Raw genomic sequence first — 19,326 nt, 5'->3', positions numbered from 1 at the left:
CGAAAATTTCAAAATCTGTGTTGTTTTTGTTTCGTAGTCAATGGTGCAGGATAAGCAAAACGATGATAAGTGAACCTTGTTCTATGGGTTGTCCCCCTGGTTACTGGTGCAGAAAGAAGAGATCAACCGATATCCTGTCGGAAAGAAATTACCCTCGCGATTTCCACTGCGATAGGTGGTGTAAAAAGAAGAGAGAGATGATAGAAACACCGACAAAGAAAAGTGAATGCCCCACGTGGATGTGGTGCAAGAAATAACTCCCATCTTAACCTCCTCTACTTTTTATGTCACTAGAAATGAGAACCGTTTACGGTGAAGGCTAAATTGCGTATTTAATAGTCCAATTCTTTCAAATACATTCTTTGGAGGTCTTTTTTGAGCACAATTAATTGTATTTGTGGATTTGTCTGTAAATAAAGTGAGTTCTCGAATTGGTCGTGTTAATTAAGATTTAATCTAATTGTCTACTTATAATCGGTAGAGCGTGGTTGTTTGTATCCTCCCTGTTATTTTGTGTAGATGATTCTATTAAAATAAACAACAATAAGACCTTTTTCTTTCAGTCAACAACAGTTCATACAGTAATTAAACAACTCTTGGCTATTTCAGTAGAATTATCCCCAATAGCGCGCGCATCCTTTAGCTGCTTCAAAAACAAGAAAAAAATCCTTTATTACCGCCACTGGCTGGTTAAGCTATATACAATAGCAACACACTAACGAAACATAAAGGTGAAGTAGACAATATTTTTCTGGAAATGAAAAAACATTTTCTCTGATGAGGTGGTTTATTGTTTGACTGCAGATCCCTTGCCTATGTATGCACGCATAAATGGGGGAGGGGAAGGACAAATGAGGTTTCATCAGTTGAAAAACCACTAAAGGAAACGAAATCGATCTAGTCACAAAGGTTGTTCAACATCCACTATTGGATCCAGTCAATCAATATAATTAAAACAAGTAAGGTAAACTCCTCATGCCCTCCTTAATGGGAGACAATGGCTTAAACTTAAACACTTCCTTCAAAATTCCTTATTTTTTGGCCCAGTGAATTTATTGCCTGGTTTGCTCTCTTTTCGTTCTATTTTAAGGAGAAATAGTCGGCCCTTGTACATGTGATGCGATTCGCAGCCGAGAGAATAAAATAAGCTGCTTCGGGTTTGTCGATGTGTTAAACAAATCACTCATTGAAAATATGGTGAGTCAAGTAAATAGCATCACTTTAATCATCAATTTCTGCAATGGCGAACATTTCTAACAAGCTGATGGACATAAGGAACCTACATGATGTAATTACACATTAAGAACGACGTTAATTGTTAAGGCTCTTTCCTTCTTCCCAATCAAAATTCAGCTTATCTGATTCTTTTTGCTTTGAACTATATTCCGTGTTTTTGTAAATGTGAAGAAACGAGAAAAATTTTCTAAGACGCTAAATGCTATCTTTCTTCCAGGGAAGAAGGAAACAGCTCTCATTTGACAAGAGCATCTCCACTCTAACAAACTTTCACGGATAAGACAGAACAATATAACGGAAGCTCAAAACGAAAACCAAACAGGTCGCTACTCAATGAATCGTTAACCGGTAGAGTTGGAAAACTGGTTGGAGAGTCGAGCAAATGATGCCTTGGATGTTTTGAGTGATATCCGCTATCTAGCCATTACCATCATGAGAACCTTTAGTCATTTTTTTATTTTTTTTCTCGTAAGCTCAGCGGATATGCAAGCTATGAGCAGTTTATAGCATGCTCTTAACATAGAGCACAACAGATTAAGGATTGTCAGTTGATATTAGCTACAGAAAGTATATTAACATTAAATGAATAGGCTTAATCCTTGTATAATTCTAGCCAACAAGATGGCCATTCCCCTAGATTTTTCTATGTATCTTGTGCCCACACCAAATATCGAAAGTAGAACCCATACCTTTGTATTTGGGACACGTACTAATAACTCAAATACTATGTTGGAGCAAGCAATTAAGTATTGTTATGCCGCATTTAAAATCATTAATTAAAAGCAAGGTTTAAATCCCAACTGGCAGAAGGCAGGCCAGTTGTCTACTATATTTACAAGCGTGGTCGGGTGTGCTACTAACTCCTATTGGAACTGCTTTTGAACAACTCCAGCGGGTGGTCAGAGGGGAGGGGAAGATAGGGTGGCTTGGCTTGGTATCGACGGCTAATGGTTAGAAATATTTCTTTTTCGATGACTGAGAGTAACATGTTAGTTTTTTCGATGGTCGACAATTAGAGGCGCCACATTTTAAAAATATCTTTTTAGTATCTTGCCAGCGTTTTAGGAATGGATCACCTTTTAGAAACCGTAAGTGATTTAAAACAGTAGGAAATTTTCTCGCTAATTGTAGGAAAAGAGCGAATGAACAATATGACAGGATATACCACAGTTCAGTGTCGAATGCTTAGTGTTTCATGGCTTAACTTAAACCCCTTCAGACCCTCTTCCGACTACCCGTCCACGCTGCCTCCATTAAAGTTCAAAACTTAGCCTAAACATAAGTTTCTTTCTTGAATGCCTCAAATGGCTTGTTAAAAAGCTGTGCGTGATATCTACTAATCTTAAATTATTTATGTCTAGTTTTATGACCTTTTTCGGAACAAGTTTCAGTTTTCTGGTAAGAGCGGTTGAGACAGAGGTGGATTTTTGACGGTTCTATCCTCTGTGTCTGTATCAGTGGTTTTCTCTTCACCAACATGCTCCTTGTAACACGCCTTTGACTCATCTACCAAATCAAGATTTAGATATGTATTTCCCACCATCATCATCTTCTCCAGTATCTTCGTGGCCTGATCAAAGGTTGGCCGTTTACGAGGATCTTCCTTCCAACAGTCCAACACCAGCTGAAATCTAAGACAATGATTATAAGGGGCCGTGCGGTACCTGCCAAGAGGGTCAAATTAGATAGGCCCCTACTTGGAACCTTTATTTTATATTTTTTTATTGGAATGAGTGATGATGAGTGCATGCGTACAGTATGATACGCTTCCCATCTCAAATACGTTTTCATCTTATTTATCAGTGTTAACACACAACTTGTACCTTTATAGCTAATACAGTCATCTTTGTGAGGAAATTTTCCCTTACCCTTCTAGCTTATGAAAAAATTTAAAAAAAGGCTTTGCAAAGTTTTTTTTGAAAAAACAAGTTGCATTATGGGAGATGTGAAAGTTACTTTGTAAAGCCCTCGATACTTCCATCTTCATTCTTAAGAATTCATCCATTTTCTGGGTGGAATTGTAAAGGGCAAAGAAAAGAGAAAAGGAAAATATAAACTACATTGTATGAGGTAAATAAACATGTTGTTTTTGTTGGTGATGGTGATGGTGTTTGTCTTCAATGACATTCGTTGATCCTTGTTCCGTAAATATCTTATTAGGAAATAATAAATACACGTATCCCGTGCGCAGGCTATAAAAAAGCTTAAATTTCTCAGAGTCCAATATCTTTTCAGGCTTCTCTGAAGGCTCGAGTTACTTTTTCGCCGCTTACATTGGCTAAACTATACCCGCACTCACTGATCGTATTTATCATTTAAACTCTTACTTACAGTTCGTCAGTACAAGTATCTGGCTTTTCCATTCGATATCCTGCCTTGATTAGCCCGTACAGATCTTTGTCGTGTATTCCGGGATAGGGGTTTCCACCTGAATTGTTAAAGAATTGTAAGTGTAAAATGATTTAGTTTTGTAAATGTACTTACATTATTCCAGAAGTGTGCTTCTGACTAGACACAAAGCTATATTCTGTTTGGCAAAGTTACACTCCTTAATCACAAGTCAGTACCATACGATATTTTAGACTGCTTAAAGTCTTAGCTCAACCCACTCTTAGTATCAAAAGAGACAATTGTGACCTCCTGTGAATACCTAGACAAGACACGTCAAGGGAAGAAAACTCACAAAACAGAATCTCAAAGTGTCAAGATCCGGATCCTCCTAGGAGACTTTCATGAGAAGTCTTGTTTACAAAATGTTTAAAATTTTTCCGTCATAATCTTACCCATTGTGCAAAGCTCCCAAAGGAGAACTCCAAACGACCACCTGGAAATATATATTTTACTGCGCTAAAGATTAAATGTTTCATGTAGTTTCCAAAATAAATATATAAGCAAATTATAAATTATAAAAAATCATAAGTCAGAAATAAAAAAAAAAAGAAATACTACTACTTAACCATTCCAACGAAACAAGCTAGGGTGCTAATTGCGGTGCCATTAGTAAGAAACGACTGTTTGTGCCCAGAGGCTTGTTCAGCATCGACGAAAATTAGCCTTTGCCGAATATTTAACACTTAAACATTCAACCAGACACCTGTTTAACCGTGCAGAATTGTATTTTTCTAGAGTATGATGTTTGTTTGCATTTGGTTTTCTCAGTGATCTTAGTTTTTAACATTCGCGCTTAAATAAGATCGTCAATTTCTTTTCATTTCATTGGCATATCCGACAATCTCGAAAGACTGTTATGTCGCGCTCTCATTGGTTGTTCTCGAACAGCGCCTTTTGTGGCTGAAAAAACCTATTCGGCAATGACATTCCTTCCCGCACAGTGAGCAGGTGTGGTCAAGGACTCGCTGCCGTACAGCAGCGTGCTCAAAACATAGGCTCTGTAGACCTGGATTTTGGTATTTTGCGTCAGCTTCTTGTTGGACCATACTCTCTTGGTCAGGCTGGAAATGGTAGTGGCAGCCTTGCCGATGCGTCTGTTTAGCTCGGAGTCCAGAGATCATCAGAGATTGTCGAGCCAAAGTACCGGTAAACGAAGTCATGTAAAAACTCCAGTTCATGCTCCAAGGTTGTAATGTTTGGAGGTGAGTCCACATCCTGAGCCATGACCTACGTTTTCTACAGGCTGATTTTCAGCTCAAAATCTTGATATACCTTCCTGAAACGGCTCATGACTTTCTGAAGGTCTTCAGCTGAGTGGGCGGTGATGGCTGCATCGTGGGCAAATAGGAGATCCCGCAGATATTTCATTTGGACTTTAGACTTTGCTATTAGTCTGGAGAGGTTGCAGAGCTTTCCGTCTGATCTGGTCTGGAGGTAGATTCCCTCTGATGCATCTCCAAAGGCTTGTTTCAGCAGGAAAGCGTAAGGTCGTGGCGAGGACGCATCCCTACTTCACTTCACTTCGAATGTTGAAGGGGTCTGATGTTGAACCGTCAAAGACCACAGTGCCCTTCAAGTCCTCGCGGAAAGATCTAATGGTGCTGAGGAGCCTGGGTGGACATCCGATCTTGGGCAGAATTTTAAATTGGCCGTCTCTGCTTACCAGGTAAAAAGCCTTCGTGAGGTCTATGAATGCTACGAAGAGTGGTTACCGAAGTGCCCTGCAGTTCCCCTGCAGCTGTCGGATGGAGAACACCATATCAATGGTTGATCTGTTGGCTTGGAAGCCACATTGCGATTCTGTGTAGAATCTCTCCCCCAAAACCTGGAGCCTCTTTAATGCATTTGGGCGAAAAGCTTCCCTGTGACGCTAAGAAGAGAGATGCAGATGGTTATTGCAGTCATTGTCATCGTCTTTCTACAGGATGAGGATGTTTGCATCCCTCGTGTCCTGTGGTAATTCAGGGACAAAGCATTTCATGCAGCTCACAGGTTGATAATGATTCCTTTGCAGCACTTTAGGACTTCGGTAGGGATGATTTCATTTCCAGGTACTTTGCCAGAGTCAAGGTTCAAGATTCAAGTCAAGATTCTTGTTTAATACTTCAAGGGCTGGATCACTGTGAAGCTCTTGCAACACAGGAAGGCACTTGATGACGTTCAGTGCTTTTTCTGTTACCACAATCTCTCTAGAGTATAACTCTGAGTACTGCTGCGCCTAGCGTTTCATCTGCTTCGCCCGATCTGGGATGAGCTCGCCTGTGGCGGACTTCAGAAGGGCAGCTGTCTTCTTTGTTGGACATGAAGCTTGCTTAACCGATCATAGATCTCCTTGATTTTGCCTGTATCAGCTGCTGACCGTATCTGACGGCAAAGTTTAAGCCAGTAGTCGTTTGTACACCTCCTGGCGGTCTGCTGAACTTTCACTGCACGCAAAATTGGATTTACAAAAATTTACCTCGGGGCAAATATGGTGCAAAAAAGTGAAAACTAGTGGGAAATGAAATACAAAGATGGTGAATATACCGCATTTGCATGGCAGTTTACATGGGGTTGTAAATTCGAGGGAAAATGCAGCATTTACTATCTTTGCCCTTGCTTTAACCGTAGTGTGCACTTTTTTGCACCAAATTTGCAACGAGTAAATTTGGTTCAAATCAAATTTTTCGTGCGGTGTTTGCTACGAGCGGTTCGGAGGGCCTGCAGGTTTTGTTCAGTGGGACAGGCTTTGTATGCTGCCAGGACTCTCTTCTTTTCCTCACTGGCTAGTGTCATCTCCTCGGTGTGGGAGTCAAACCAGTCAGCAGTCTTGTTGGTCTTCCTACCTAAAATGGAGAAGGCAGCATTATTGAAGTTTTCCCATCAATCACATGCGTTACCATTGTGCGCGCCTGGATTCGTATCGCATTCAGCACTCCGATTACTGGCGTCTGGTGAGAATCAGGTCAAACTGGTGCCGGTGCTTAGATCTTGGGTGTCTCCAGGAGACTGTGTTGGGGCTTGTTATTGAAGAACGCGTTCCTGAAACAGAGTCTGTGATGAAGGCATAGCTCTAGAAGGCCTTGGCTGTTTTCGCTCATCTTCCCAATGCCGAAATGACCCGAGCAAGTGGGCCATGACCTTTGATCAGCACCAACTCTGGCGTTGAAGTCATCGAGAATGATCAGTTAGTAACTCTTTCTCAGTGATTCCCTTGATGGTGATTGCCAGTTCGTGGTATAATTTATCCTTCGCTTCTCCTGGGGATGACAGAATCGGGGCATGGGCACTGATCAGAGATAACAAAACCACCGATGAGTGGAGCTGTAGCGAGAAAATTCTTTCGCTTCCATCTGCAGATAAGGCGATGGATCCCAGCAGGGTATTGCTGACCGTAAAAACCAACGCCATGTTCCCTGGTCTCATCTGGTGATTTCCTTTGCCAGAAAAAGAGGACATTTCTTTCCATGACAGATCCTGAATCTGACAGCCTCGTCTCTAGAAAAGCGACGACGTCCATTCACAGTCTGCTTAGTTCCATATCGATGATTTCTGTCTTACGAACATGACGTCAGCTTCGTCCAGGTCTTCAGAAAAGCCTGGTATTAACGTCCTGACGTTGCAAGTGCACAGCTTTTTTATTTACAGGTATGTAAACATTATTTTCACTGACAAAGGCTTAGATAATTCTTCAGAAAGTAGGATAATAAATGTCTTTAATAACTGGTAGATTGGCCACTGTATGGAGATAGAGAAGCTGACGTTTTTAGCGGTAGCCTTTTGTCAGAGCGAGTCTGGGGATTGTAAGTTGTGTTTGGCTGTTATATGGGAGGTTGGAGCTTTGCCATACACCGAATGCAAATATGGCGGACCTTTCGGCCGGCCCGGGTCTAGTTGCGAAAAGCGAGGCTAGTGTGGCCTCAAGAGTTTTGTTTTGACTGCGCGTCTTAGCGATTGAGTCGATCGATATGGTTTGCTTCGAGTTGTTGCATGCCTGAGGGCCACCAAAAAGAAGATTTTACTCTAGCTGGAATAGCCTTTACTTTCCCGAGATCTCTTCACAAAGAAAGTTAAGGATTCATGCGATTCGGCACGGCGATGGGAAGCAGTTTACGGCAAAAGTGTGCTTGCTTCACTTGCTTTAGATGGGAGGACTCGCGAAAGTATTTGAATGAAATAATTTTCCCAAGAGATAGTGCTGTTCCAAGATGTTTGCATTTATCCAACAAAAGGTAAACATTCTCAGGAACGGGAGCATCCGCTGTGGACTGTAAGATCTTTTAGATTTCACGCTGAAAACAGCTGCATTAAAATATAACATCAGCGATAACAATCGCCTGTTAATCCTAGAAGCGTGGCCTGTGAAACTATGTAAGAACCAGAAGAAAGAGACGTATTTCAAGAACAGTCCTTGACCAAAGTGCACTGAAAAAACTAACAGAGGAACCGTTGCCAACTAAGAAAGTAAGAAGAACGAAAAAGGTTCTGGCAAAGAAAGAGCGTGCAAGTATTCGAGCATTGTATTTGACCTTGCGCGTGATCTATTTTAGCAACTCGTCAAATGGTTTAGAGATAAACTTAAAGCGATTTTCCAAAAATTGCTTCTTTTATGGCACTGCTCAAACTCTTGAACACAGGATCGTGAAGACTGTGAAAACATTCGGCCTTGTTGTCTGTCGTCGTGTCCCTGAGAGCGCCTAAAGATTGGTAAGTCGCGACGGCGGAATCACTCGTTCTCGAGGATATTTACCTTTCCTTGGTAAGAGAACGGACAAAGCAAACTTAAAACATGAATTTTTCATTTATTCACCCATTCTAATAGTTTCGTGAGTCTTCTCTTCTGAAGTGAAGCGAGCACACTTTCGTTCTTTTAACTCCGTGACAGAAAAGTGCCTCCATTCGCCACGCCGAATCGCTTGAATCCATTTCTTTCTTCGTAAAGAACCTTGGCAAAGCGAACATAATCAACTTTCGTCTCTTCTGGAGTTAAATCTCCTCTTTGATGGCTCTTAAGCACGTAACAACTCGAAGGAAACCATATTGATCGACTGAGTCGCTAAGACGCGCAGTCAATAACAAAACTCTCGAGGCCTCACTAGCCTCGCTTTCGCGCAACTAGACCCGGGCCGATCGAGAGATCCGCCATATTTGCATTCGGTGTATGGGTGCGAACATGGCAACATGAAAATTTATTAAGTTAAATGTAGGAGTAGTTGAGGAATCGTGAATATCTTTAAAACTAATCTTTAGTCGTCTTAATTCCGCTATGAGCAGATTTTTATGATTTAGATTTGGTTTTATCAACTGAATTGATAACTGGTAGATAGATTGGCCGCCGTAAGGAGATAGAGAAGCTGATATTTAGAGTGTTAGACCTAGAATCTGGGGATCGTGTGTTGTGTTTGGTTTTTCTAGGGAAGGTTGGAACCTTGTCATTGGTGGGAACATGGCAACGTCAAAATTCATTCAGCTAATTTCTTGTTTTCCACGTCATCATATTCCTACCAATGACATAGCTACCCATTAGTCGCAAATCACGACCCTACATCCAGCTGTACTCTATAACACTTACACGTCGCTTTGGGTTGTATATTCACTTTCAAAGATCGCCTCGGGTGCCATCCACTTGTATGGTATTTTTTCCCCTTTCTTCAGTTTGTAAACCTCCTGATCAACTTGTCGCATCAAACCAAAGTCAGATATTTTCACCTTTCTATCCTCACCAAGAAGTATATTTCGAGCTGCTAAATCGCGATGGACAAATCCTTCACTTGACAAGAAACTCTGTGATTGGAAAAAAAAAGATAATAAATATTAGTATTGTTATATCAACTCCCCATAACGTTAGCATTGAATTCAACCTTCACAACAACTAGGACAGTCGGCCACACGTAATTTTCATCACATTGGGAAATTTATGCCACTGATATTAATATTTAAAGGAAAATAAAGGGAGATGTAGAGAATCAACCATAAGAGGACACAGAAAAAATCTGAGCCCCAGATGGGATTCGAACCCACGACCCTCCGTGTTCTAGATCGGATGCTCTAACCTCTGAGCTAATGAGGACTAGTTGGCGAGCAAGGGTCATTTTTGTGGGTTGGACTTGCGAACCGCATCTCGCAGTCACACAGTCCATCACAAGCAACACATTAAGGCTTAACTGTATCACACAGTCACATTAATAGTAAGAAATGTCTCACTCATGAAGGAGCCTCCAACCAACCAACCTATGCCACTGATATTAATATTTAAAGGAAAATAAAGGGAGATGTAAAGAATCAACCATAAGTGGACGCAGAAAAAATCTGAGCCCCAGATGGGATTCGAACCCACGACCCTCCGTGACCCTCCATCTGGGGCTCAGATTTTTTCTGTGTCCTCTTATGGTTGATTCTTTGGTTGGAGGCTCCTTCATGAGTGAGACATTTCTTAATTACTATTAATGTGACTGTGTGATACAGTTAAGCCTTAATGTGTTGCTTGTGATGGACTGTGTGACTGCGAGATGCGGTTCGCAAGTCCAACCCACAAAAATGACCCTTGCTCGCCAACGAGTCCTCAGTAGCTCAGAGGTTAGAGCATCCGATCTAGAACACGGAGGGTCGTGGGTTCGAATCCCATCTGGGGCTCAGATTTTTTCTGTGTCCTCTTATGGTTGATTCTTTACATCTCCCTTTATTGGGAAATTTGGCTGAATTGCGCCTCACTGAACACAGGAATACCTAACTATTGTGCAGTAATGTGATCCTTTTGTGCGTACCGAGATCTTATGCTGTGAAGATTAAAAGTGAATGGTCAAATGGTGTTAATACCTCATTTCCTTGTATTTTTCCCCAAGCAATTGGTATTAAAACCTCATTTCCTTGTATTTTTCCCCAAGCAATTTTGCAAAAATAATTTTACTTGACTTTATTATGCCTCCGTACCATAGTGAATGCGACAGCCATCAAACAAACTTCAATCGAAAAGGTCTTTACAGAAGGGGAAAATGTATTTCTTTTATCTGTTAAGTAGTATAGTGTATTTATTGCACTTGGCCCATCGGAGTTATTCCTGTATTTCACGAGGAATTCTGTGTGTTGGACAGAGGTGCAAAATTGTTTTAACCATCATAGCTTCTCTCATCCTCCCCCAACAAAACAAAATCAGGTCAACTGAGTAAGATTTTGTTTCACTGGATCATAATTAAGATATTAAAAATCTTATTTATCTTATTTCTTGCTTAAAAAATTTGCTCAATTAGGGGCTTAAACGACACCGCGATGGCCAACTCAAGAGTCAAGTCACTTCAATGATCCTTGATTTAACTATCCCCTACCACTTAGAAGGAAAATGTGAGAACAAAAGCTGTTTTACATATCGTATTTGCACTCCACCCCTTCCCAAGATGTAGGAAAGATTATTTCTTTAAGTGCTTGTATTTTGCTTGGTTTTGTGCTATTCCCGTATTATGGTCACATCGTTTTATTAAATAACAGCAACAAAATAAAAAGTCATCCTTCTAAATTTAAAACAAATTCCAAAGAAACCTTTTCTCTTTCCATATAAAAACGCACTATGATAATTAAATTTCAGTCTATGAGCGGATTTTAGGATGCTTGAGCTAAAAATAATAGCTTACCATCCCTTGTCCTATCTGCCAGGCAAAACAAAGAACATCTTTAGCCGAGAATTCTGAACCATGTGAGCTGTCTTCCTCGGAGCTATTTCCAGGGACACAAACTGAGCTTTGTCCAACAGATTTGACATGATGATCTGCTGAACCCCTTCCTTTATCATCGTCATTTTCGAACGAAACATTTTCATAAAAATGGACATTTTGGATATCTGTTTCCATCGCCTTATCCAGCCTGGAGGAGTCATTACAGCTTACTAGTTCTTGAGAACCATGCTTTAAATCACTCTCAGTGTCTGTTGTAGTGTTGCTTTTAGGCAGTTTGGACTCATCTGTTATGCAAGGCTGGTTTGTCATACTATCCGGTGCAGGGCGTTTACCGCAGTCGTCATCATAGAACCTCTGATAATTTTTCTGTTGAAAGAATTGGAAGAAAATTTTAAAAAAATAATCTCTTACGGTACTTTTACCGTGATTTCAAAGTGGTTGCCCTACATAGCCCGTACGATGAAGATTGCAATATTTCTCTAACTGTTATGGTATTCTTATTCATAAAATCCCGTCCGCCATATTTATCAGTAAGGGGACTGGGAGACATCGCACAAGACTGGACTGTCCAAGGTTCTAAAAATTTTATGTACAGCTGTATGTTTTGAATACGTTCCAGTAGAACATATTTACAATTAATGAATGAGGCTCAGTATCTTATGATGAATTATTATTCATTCAAAATATTTCCCCGATTCTGATTGGCTAAAAGCACGCGTATAATTCACCATAACCAGATACTGATGACCAAATTTGGAAGAATTTTGTGTTTGATGAACCGATGACGTCAAAAGTGCAGTTTTCTTGCAGGTTAATGCACCGTTAACTGAGAAAATCTGGGGACGAGGTTGAGTTGTTTTGGTTGTGAAAACAAAAATGACGGACACTTCACTCGTTTCAAGAGTAAGTACTAGGCGAAATATTAGCTACAAACATGGCAAGAACAGCAAGAAGACAACTCGAAGGGCGCCATCTGCTATTTGGAGAATATTTGCGGAGTTGAACAACCCTAAACGTGCATTATCGAAGATGAACTTAGCATCGATGGATCGATGGAGATAAGCATGTTTAGCTTGTTTTTAAACGAAGAATTATTTTGAATGAATAATAAAAATATTATTGAATTCGGCTTTCGAATCATAGAAGAATTATGGAGATCTCGGAGGGTGTTATCCACCTCGGCTTACGACCTCGACGGATAGCACCCTCCTCGATCTCCATAATTCTTCAAAAGATACTCAGCCTGCATTCATTAATTGTTAATCATGAAGATCGAGGAAGGTGCTATCCGTCGAAGCCGTAGGTCAGGCGGATAACACCTTCCTCGATCTCCATAATTCTTCATATGATACGAAAGCCGAATTCAATAATTGTTTTATTATTCATTCAAAATAATTCCTAGTTTAAAAACAAAGCTAAAACATGCTCACCTCCATCGATGTTAAGTTTATCTTCGATAGTGCACGTTTAGGGTTGTTCAGCTCCACAAATATTCTCCAAATAGCACACGTTGCCCTTCTAGTTGTCTTCTTGCTGTTCTTGCCATGTTTTTACCTATTATTTCGCCTAGTTCTTACTCTTGAAACGAGTAAAATGTCCGCCATTTTTGATTTCACAATCAAAACAACTCAACCTCGTCCTCAGGTCTTTTTGGTTAATGGTGCATTAACCTGCAAGAAAGCTGCACTTTTGACGTCGTCGGTTCATTAAAGGCAAATTCTTCCAAATTTGGTCATCAGTAGCTGGTTATGGCGGATTATGCGTGTGCTTTTAGCCAATCAGAATCGGGGAAATATTTTGAATGAATAATAATCATAATTAATTCTCGACTTGCGTTGGCCTAGCTTACTCTCACCTTTTTTCTCTTGTTTATCAGCCAATGTCGCAGATCGCCATACGGGACATACTCTAGCAGCAGAAAGATTGGGTCATTGTTAACCCAGCAACCTAACATGCTCACAACATTCTTGTGATACCCAATTGATTTCATGATCTCAATTTCTTGTAGAAGCTGTTCTTTGGCGTCTTCATCTGTTTTGTCTAATGATGAAAAAAGTACAATTTCTATTCTATTACATATTTCCTATACAAGAATCTGATTTCTTTATAAAGGAATCTTTGACTGCCGATCAAGACAAAACAAGCATGTAACGAACAATCATTCTGCATGCCTGCCCTTTCATTTTTTCACGGAAAAAAATCATAACAAAGGAAATGACAGCATCTTTTAATTAAATTAAAACTAAACTGCCACGAACTCAACATTTTTTCCCGCAACATCCTTTCTTCGCTAACAAAGCTCAATAATTCGATGATTCAATCTCCAGTACAATCACTCTGCAGTGAATTAAAAGGGCACAAGCACAATTACCAGGAATCTCTCGGAATCAGATCGTCACTCAGTTGCACGTGGATGTAGATGTTTGTTCTGTTTTTTTTATGTTTTTGTTTTTGGTTTTTTAAATCCGCAAAAGGCTTAAACATCTGAAATAGCAACATGGCTATGACCTAAATCCAAAGCCTGTAATATATTGCTTCCTTAGGTTTTGGCACTGAAAGTAATAACACTACTCTTTTTTTATGATTTTGGTTGGTTATATTTGCTTTGTTTCTATGGCAGCGCGAAGACATTGCATGGTTAATATACAGCCAGCGTTTAATTTCAGGAACATGGAAAATCCATCATTTAGATGTCAAGAGGTGAAATTGAACTCACCTTCTAAGACTTTAATGGCTACAGTCCGACCTTCTTTGAAGTCAACCGTCTGCGTCCTACATTTGTAAAACACTTCGATTCCTGGTGACTCTCTGTAAATGCCTCTGAACACTTTTCCAAATGCACCGCGGCCAATCTCCTCCTTAAATTCTACTTGCTCAGGTAATACTTCCCATCGCAGGAGGGGAATAATGGTTGACTTTGACCTACGTTAAAGAACGTACTCGTCAAAGGTTAAAACTTTACAAGACTAAGCGTGAAATTAAACGGCCATAGCATCTGTATATTTACCGTAATGATTCGATTTAGCGCCCTCCTTTCAAGTAGCGCCGCCTCTCTAATCAACGCCCCACATCAAATGTATCCTAGTCTGTTAATAAGCGCCCCTATTCTAGTAAGCGCTCCCCCCCCCCCCCCCCTACTGTGTAAGCACCCTCATTCCAATAAGCCCTCTTGCTCTGATAAGTTCCTCCATATAAGTTGCGGTGATATCATTGTTAGAGTACATGTATACTGAGATCAGGTAGTACATCAAGCCATAAGCAAATCACGCGAAAATTGTCCCTGACTGAATTACCGAATCGGACGTATAAAATGCTGCACTCGAAAGCCTTGACGAAAGTCACACTTAAACTATTATCGTTGAATAGACAAGTGACATTTAAAAAATTAAACTTTTTAGTGTTGAAGTCCATCTGATTACGTTGGCCCCATTGATGGAGTTTGTCTAGGTCCTCTTGGAAGTAAATCAGATCTTCATCACAGTCAGTTACTCTAAACAAAAAAAAAAGGGATTTTATCCTTGTCTGATCGCTATAGCATTTTCACCAATGGTTGACTATGGATTGAAATTTGTCAAAATGTAGGTTTTAGTAAAATCGATATTACCATGACAACAATAAACAAAAAACTTTGAAATTGATAAACGGCTAATTTTGCGGGATCTAGAGGGCAGAAATTTCATACTTTAATACCCAAAAATACAAGAACCTGTTTAGCAAGATCAATCAGGTTCTTTTATGAGGGTTACAGATAAATTATGATAAGCAATTAAACAAAAGAGTGTAACTTTGAGTTGTAAATTTAAGTATGTCAACAAGAACATACTGTATTTAACTGCATATAAATTCGAAAATAATCAGTTGCCAAGGTTATAATATAAAAAGACTTTTTGGCGGGGACTAGCTGTAGCCTTTTCACAAATACAACATGACAACAAACTCCTTGTGATTCAGGACGTTTATAGACTTTGTAGCTTCTAGTTTTTACAATTCTCTCTGGTAAATTGATGCTACACCCACTTTTAAATCAGCCAGAAAACCAGCTGCTTAGTGCAAACTAATGCTGAAGTAACTCTAATCTGTTTGGTTAAATGATACTCATATAATCATGGCATGAAACCTTCGAGATAATTGCTCTGTCAAAATGGTTTTTCAACCAAAGTCTTCACTATTAAGCTTAAGTCAACCGGCCAGTACAAAACAAGGGGAACAATATAAAAACTACAAGATATTTACTCATATACAAACTTTTCATAATAACAGATAGAACAGTACTAAAATTACAGTTTGAAAATCCTGACTCGTTGTCGATTTTGGAGAGGTGTGTAGCTTCCTCTCCGAATGTGATTGGCTAAATATTCTTGTGAATTAACAATGCGGTAATTGCGATGCCAAAAACACAACCTTACGAGTCTCATTACAACACGGGTGGCTAACAATTTCTTACAGGTCATTATAATTACAGCTTGAAGAATCAATACAATGATGTGACGTGGCATTATCTCAACTAATATTATTTAAATATTTTTCATGGAGTTGGTATCAGTTGATCATAAATTACAATTTCCATTGCTTGCATTTCTATTGTTTAACAGTAACATCTATTTACAATTGTGAGTAAATAAAAATGTTATATATTTTTCTGGTAATCAACAAGCTATTATCTCCTTCATAAAAATTAAGAACCTAATTAAGAACCTACTTAGCATAAATTGCCATACGTACCCCAAAATACAAGGACCTATCTTGCCAGACTTCAAAAAATGTTGGTTCTTATTAGCGGGTGTTTACTGTATATGTTGGTTTTGGGGTATGGTAATGTATGGTAATGAGTTTAAAGCAAAGGGAAATAAAAGTTGAACCAAGGATAAAATTGAACCACAAAAAAAACATATATCAACGCGTTGTTGCGCACATTCGGCTGTTTGAGGGTGCGAGCGTCGTCAGAGGCAAAAGAGGACTCCAGAGTTGAGTCAGATTTTTGATGCAATACATGGGAGAAAAATTGCAATTAAGGTTTAATGTCACAGTCTAATAAATTACCTTCTCGGTCTTGAGTAAAGCGCTTGTTGCTTATTTTTCTGTGCTTTTCTTCGAAGCCAGAACACCATTAGAAAGACAACCAAAAGGAAGACAGCGACTCCTGCCACCAAACCGGCATACTGCAAAGCAGACAGGCTGCCGCTCATGGAATATGTGGATGGTGGTGGGCTTGATTCTGAAGGTGTGGCTATTCCATCTCGTGAAAGCATAACAAAAAAGAAGCATTACATGAAAACCTAAAGTCCGGCCCCGGGGAGCTGGTACGTATCTTTTCATCTAGTCTTGCGTTCTGATCATCGACCGGACTGTCGACTGTCGACCAACTGTGGTACTGACTGCATTATTATGAATACGCTAGTAGAGTAAGACTTTAAGTTTAAAGGAGTTTAATTTTACTTTTTTGCATAGGTTATTCGCCAGGCTCATTTCTATTCGGAAATTCAAGACATTTCCGATTCCTTTGCCGCACAACCTTTCAGTGAACATTTTAATAGATTTAACTTTAAGGCGTTTCGATACAGTTTTTCAGAGGCCATATTTCTCAATCGCCTTAAAAGTGTATTTTTCCTTGTCCGATCGCTGTAAAATTTTCACCAGTAATTAGTTATGGATTGAAATTTGTGAAAATATAGTTTTAAATAAAATCGATATTACTATGACAACAATAAACAAAAAACTTTGAAATTGATAAAAGCCGAATTTTGTGTGATCGAGACCGAGCTACTGAAAATCCAACACTGGGAACTTAAAGTTTGGTGTTTAGCAAATAATCTCCGCAAGAAGTAAAAAATTCTGTATGTTCGAATTCGACTAAAAGGAAAATATATTTCAAACCTTAAATTTTCAATACCCGTGATAGATTATTAAATAAAAACTTTATAAATGACTCAAATTATTCTTAAGTAACGTCAGAATGCTGCTAACAATATCATATTTTGATGCTAGGAAATTTTGGTGTATTTTCGTTCATGCGATTTTGAAAACTAACCCGTTTTCTCACCACTTGTATAAACGCAACTTCATTCAAAATTTGGACTTTTAGCGCTTTTTTGTATATCTCTGAAACAACCCGAACGAATACTTTAAAAATATCTTCACATAATCTTCATAATGTATATAGTAAGGTCTGAAACTTTCATTGAGAGTGATTAACTGCAACATCTTAAAATTTCAAGACAAACCTATCCTACGAACCTGTCAAAAATCTGCGTTACAACATTCACTGTTTTGACGTTATGCTAATTTTTCGAAAATAATGCGCACTATACACACCTCCATAACCAGTACATTTTAGTTTGAATTTATCGCATCTTTTTAATGTAAAACATTGACAATACTCACACTGAAATGTTCTAGTCATGGATATATGTATTGTCCGCATTAATTTGGAAAAATTAGCATAACGTTAAAACAGTGAATGTTGTGGCGCGGATTTTTGACAGGTTCGTAGGATAGGTTTGTCTTGAAATTTCAAGGTGTTGCATTGAATCAATCTTTAATGAAAGTTTCAAACATTATTATATACATTATGAAGATTATGTGAAGAGATTTTCCAAAAATTCGTTCGACTCGTTTCAGCGCTAAAAGTCCAAATTTTGAATGAAGTTGCACTTATACATGTGGTGAGAAAACGGGTTAGTTTTTAAGATCGCAAGAACGAAATACGCCAAAATTTCCTTGCATCGAAATATGACATTAAGCAGCATTCTGACGCTGCTTAAGAATAATTTGAGTCATTTATAACGTTTTTATTAAATAATCTATCACGGCTATTGAAAATTTATAGTTTGAAAGATACTTTCGTTTTAGTCGAATTCAAACGTACAGAATTTTTTACTTCTTACAGAGGTTATTTGCTAAACACCAAATTTTAAGTTTTTAGTGTTGGATTTTCAGTAGCTCCTCTAGATCCCGCAAAATTAGCCGTTCATCAATTTCAAAGTTTTTTGTTTATTGTTGTCATGGTAATATCGATTTTACTAAAACCTACATTTTGACAAATTTCAATCCATAGTCAACCATTGGTGAAAATGCTATAGCGATCAGACAAGGATAAAATCCCTTTTTTTTTGTTTAGAGTAACTGACTGTGATGAAGATCTGATTTACTTCCAAGAGGACCTAGACAAACTCCATCAATGGGGCCAACGTAATCAGATGGACTTCAACACTAAAAAGTTTAAGATCATAAGAATCACTAGCAAACAAGTACCCTTTACTAACAGTGTGCATATGAATGATATCGTTCTTGAGGAGGTTAAAGAATTTAAGGATCTCGGAATATTGACTGATTGCAGTTTATCCTGGAACTCTCATACTGACATGATTACTGCTAAGGCAAACAGAATGCTGGGCCTAATAAAAAATACGTGCAAGGATCTCAAGGATAAAGCCACTTTAAAGACCTTGTTTTGTTCCCTCCTCAGATCTAATTTGGAATACTGTTCAGTTGTCTGGTCTCCCTTCACAAAGAGAAACATAGACAAACTTGAAAGAATTCAACGTAGGGCAACCAAGTTTATTCTTAAATCCAATGATCAATACGATATTCGTTTAAGAGAGCTCAATTTGTTAACCCTTGAACAGAGACGTTTCTTATTTGATGTCACTTTTTTGTTTAAGGCCCTCAATGGCTATATGGATGTGGATTTTTCTCAATTTTTGGATTTTTATTGTCAAGAGGATCGCTACTCGTTTCGACACTTTGATAATAGATCATTAAAGAAGAGATTTGCGAGGACAAATGTACTTAAAAACAGTTTCTTTCATGGGATAGTGGATAAATGGAACATTCTGCCGTATGAGATCCCCTCTGCTTCAAATGTCTACATTTTTAAATCCAAAGTTATGAGATTTTTATTGCAATGTAAATAATATACATTAGCTTGAATTTTTTTTTTTAAAGTAATAATACTGCTACAAGTAGTGTTTTTTTTTTTTTTTTTTTTTTTTTTTACATATATACATACATATATATTTTTTTATATTTTTTATCATAATTTATCCTAAATAAG

The 19,326-nt window shown here is 38.7% G+C and overlaps 1 protein-coding gene and 1 non-coding gene across 2 annotated transcripts in view; one reads left to right on the top strand and one right to left on the bottom strand.

The window, feature by feature from the left end:
* Positions 1 to 2,623: 2,623 nt before the first annotated feature.
* The window catches only part of LOC140938293 (uncharacterized), a 44,955-nt gene continuing 28,252 nt past the window's right edge, over positions 2,624 to 19,326 (bottom strand). Inside the window, exons 9-16 of the mRNA XM_073387793.1 lie at positions 16,314 to 16,509; positions 13,990 to 14,195; positions 13,129 to 13,313; positions 11,232 to 11,639; positions 9,179 to 9,390; positions 4,020 to 4,060; positions 3,568 to 3,664; positions 2,624 to 2,867 (exon numbers count right to left, since the gene is read on the bottom strand). Of these exons, the coding sequence (XP_073243894.1) occupies positions 2,624 to 2,867; positions 3,568 to 3,664; positions 4,020 to 4,060; positions 9,179 to 9,390; positions 11,232 to 11,639; positions 13,129 to 13,313; positions 13,990 to 14,195; positions 16,314 to 16,509 (1,589 nt within the window). The remainder of the gene's footprint in view (positions 2,868 to 3,567; positions 3,665 to 4,019; positions 4,061 to 9,178; positions 9,391 to 11,231; positions 11,640 to 13,128; positions 13,314 to 13,989; positions 14,196 to 16,313; positions 16,510 to 19,326) is intronic.
* On the top strand, positions 10,166 to 10,239 carry Trnas-aga (transfer RNA serine (anticodon AGA)). Its single transcript has one exon. It is a non-coding gene; the product is annotated as a tRNA-Ser (tRNA).

Source organism: Porites lutea, chromosome 5 (assembly GCF_958299795.1).
Source record: "Porites lutea chromosome 5, jaPorLute2.1, whole genome shotgun sequence".
Classification (NCBI taxonomy): Eukaryota; Metazoa; Cnidaria; class Anthozoa; order Scleractinia; family Poritidae; genus Porites; species Porites lutea.
Note: the sequence above shows the minus strand (reverse complement) of the source record. Positions and strands in the feature narration are given on the sequence as shown.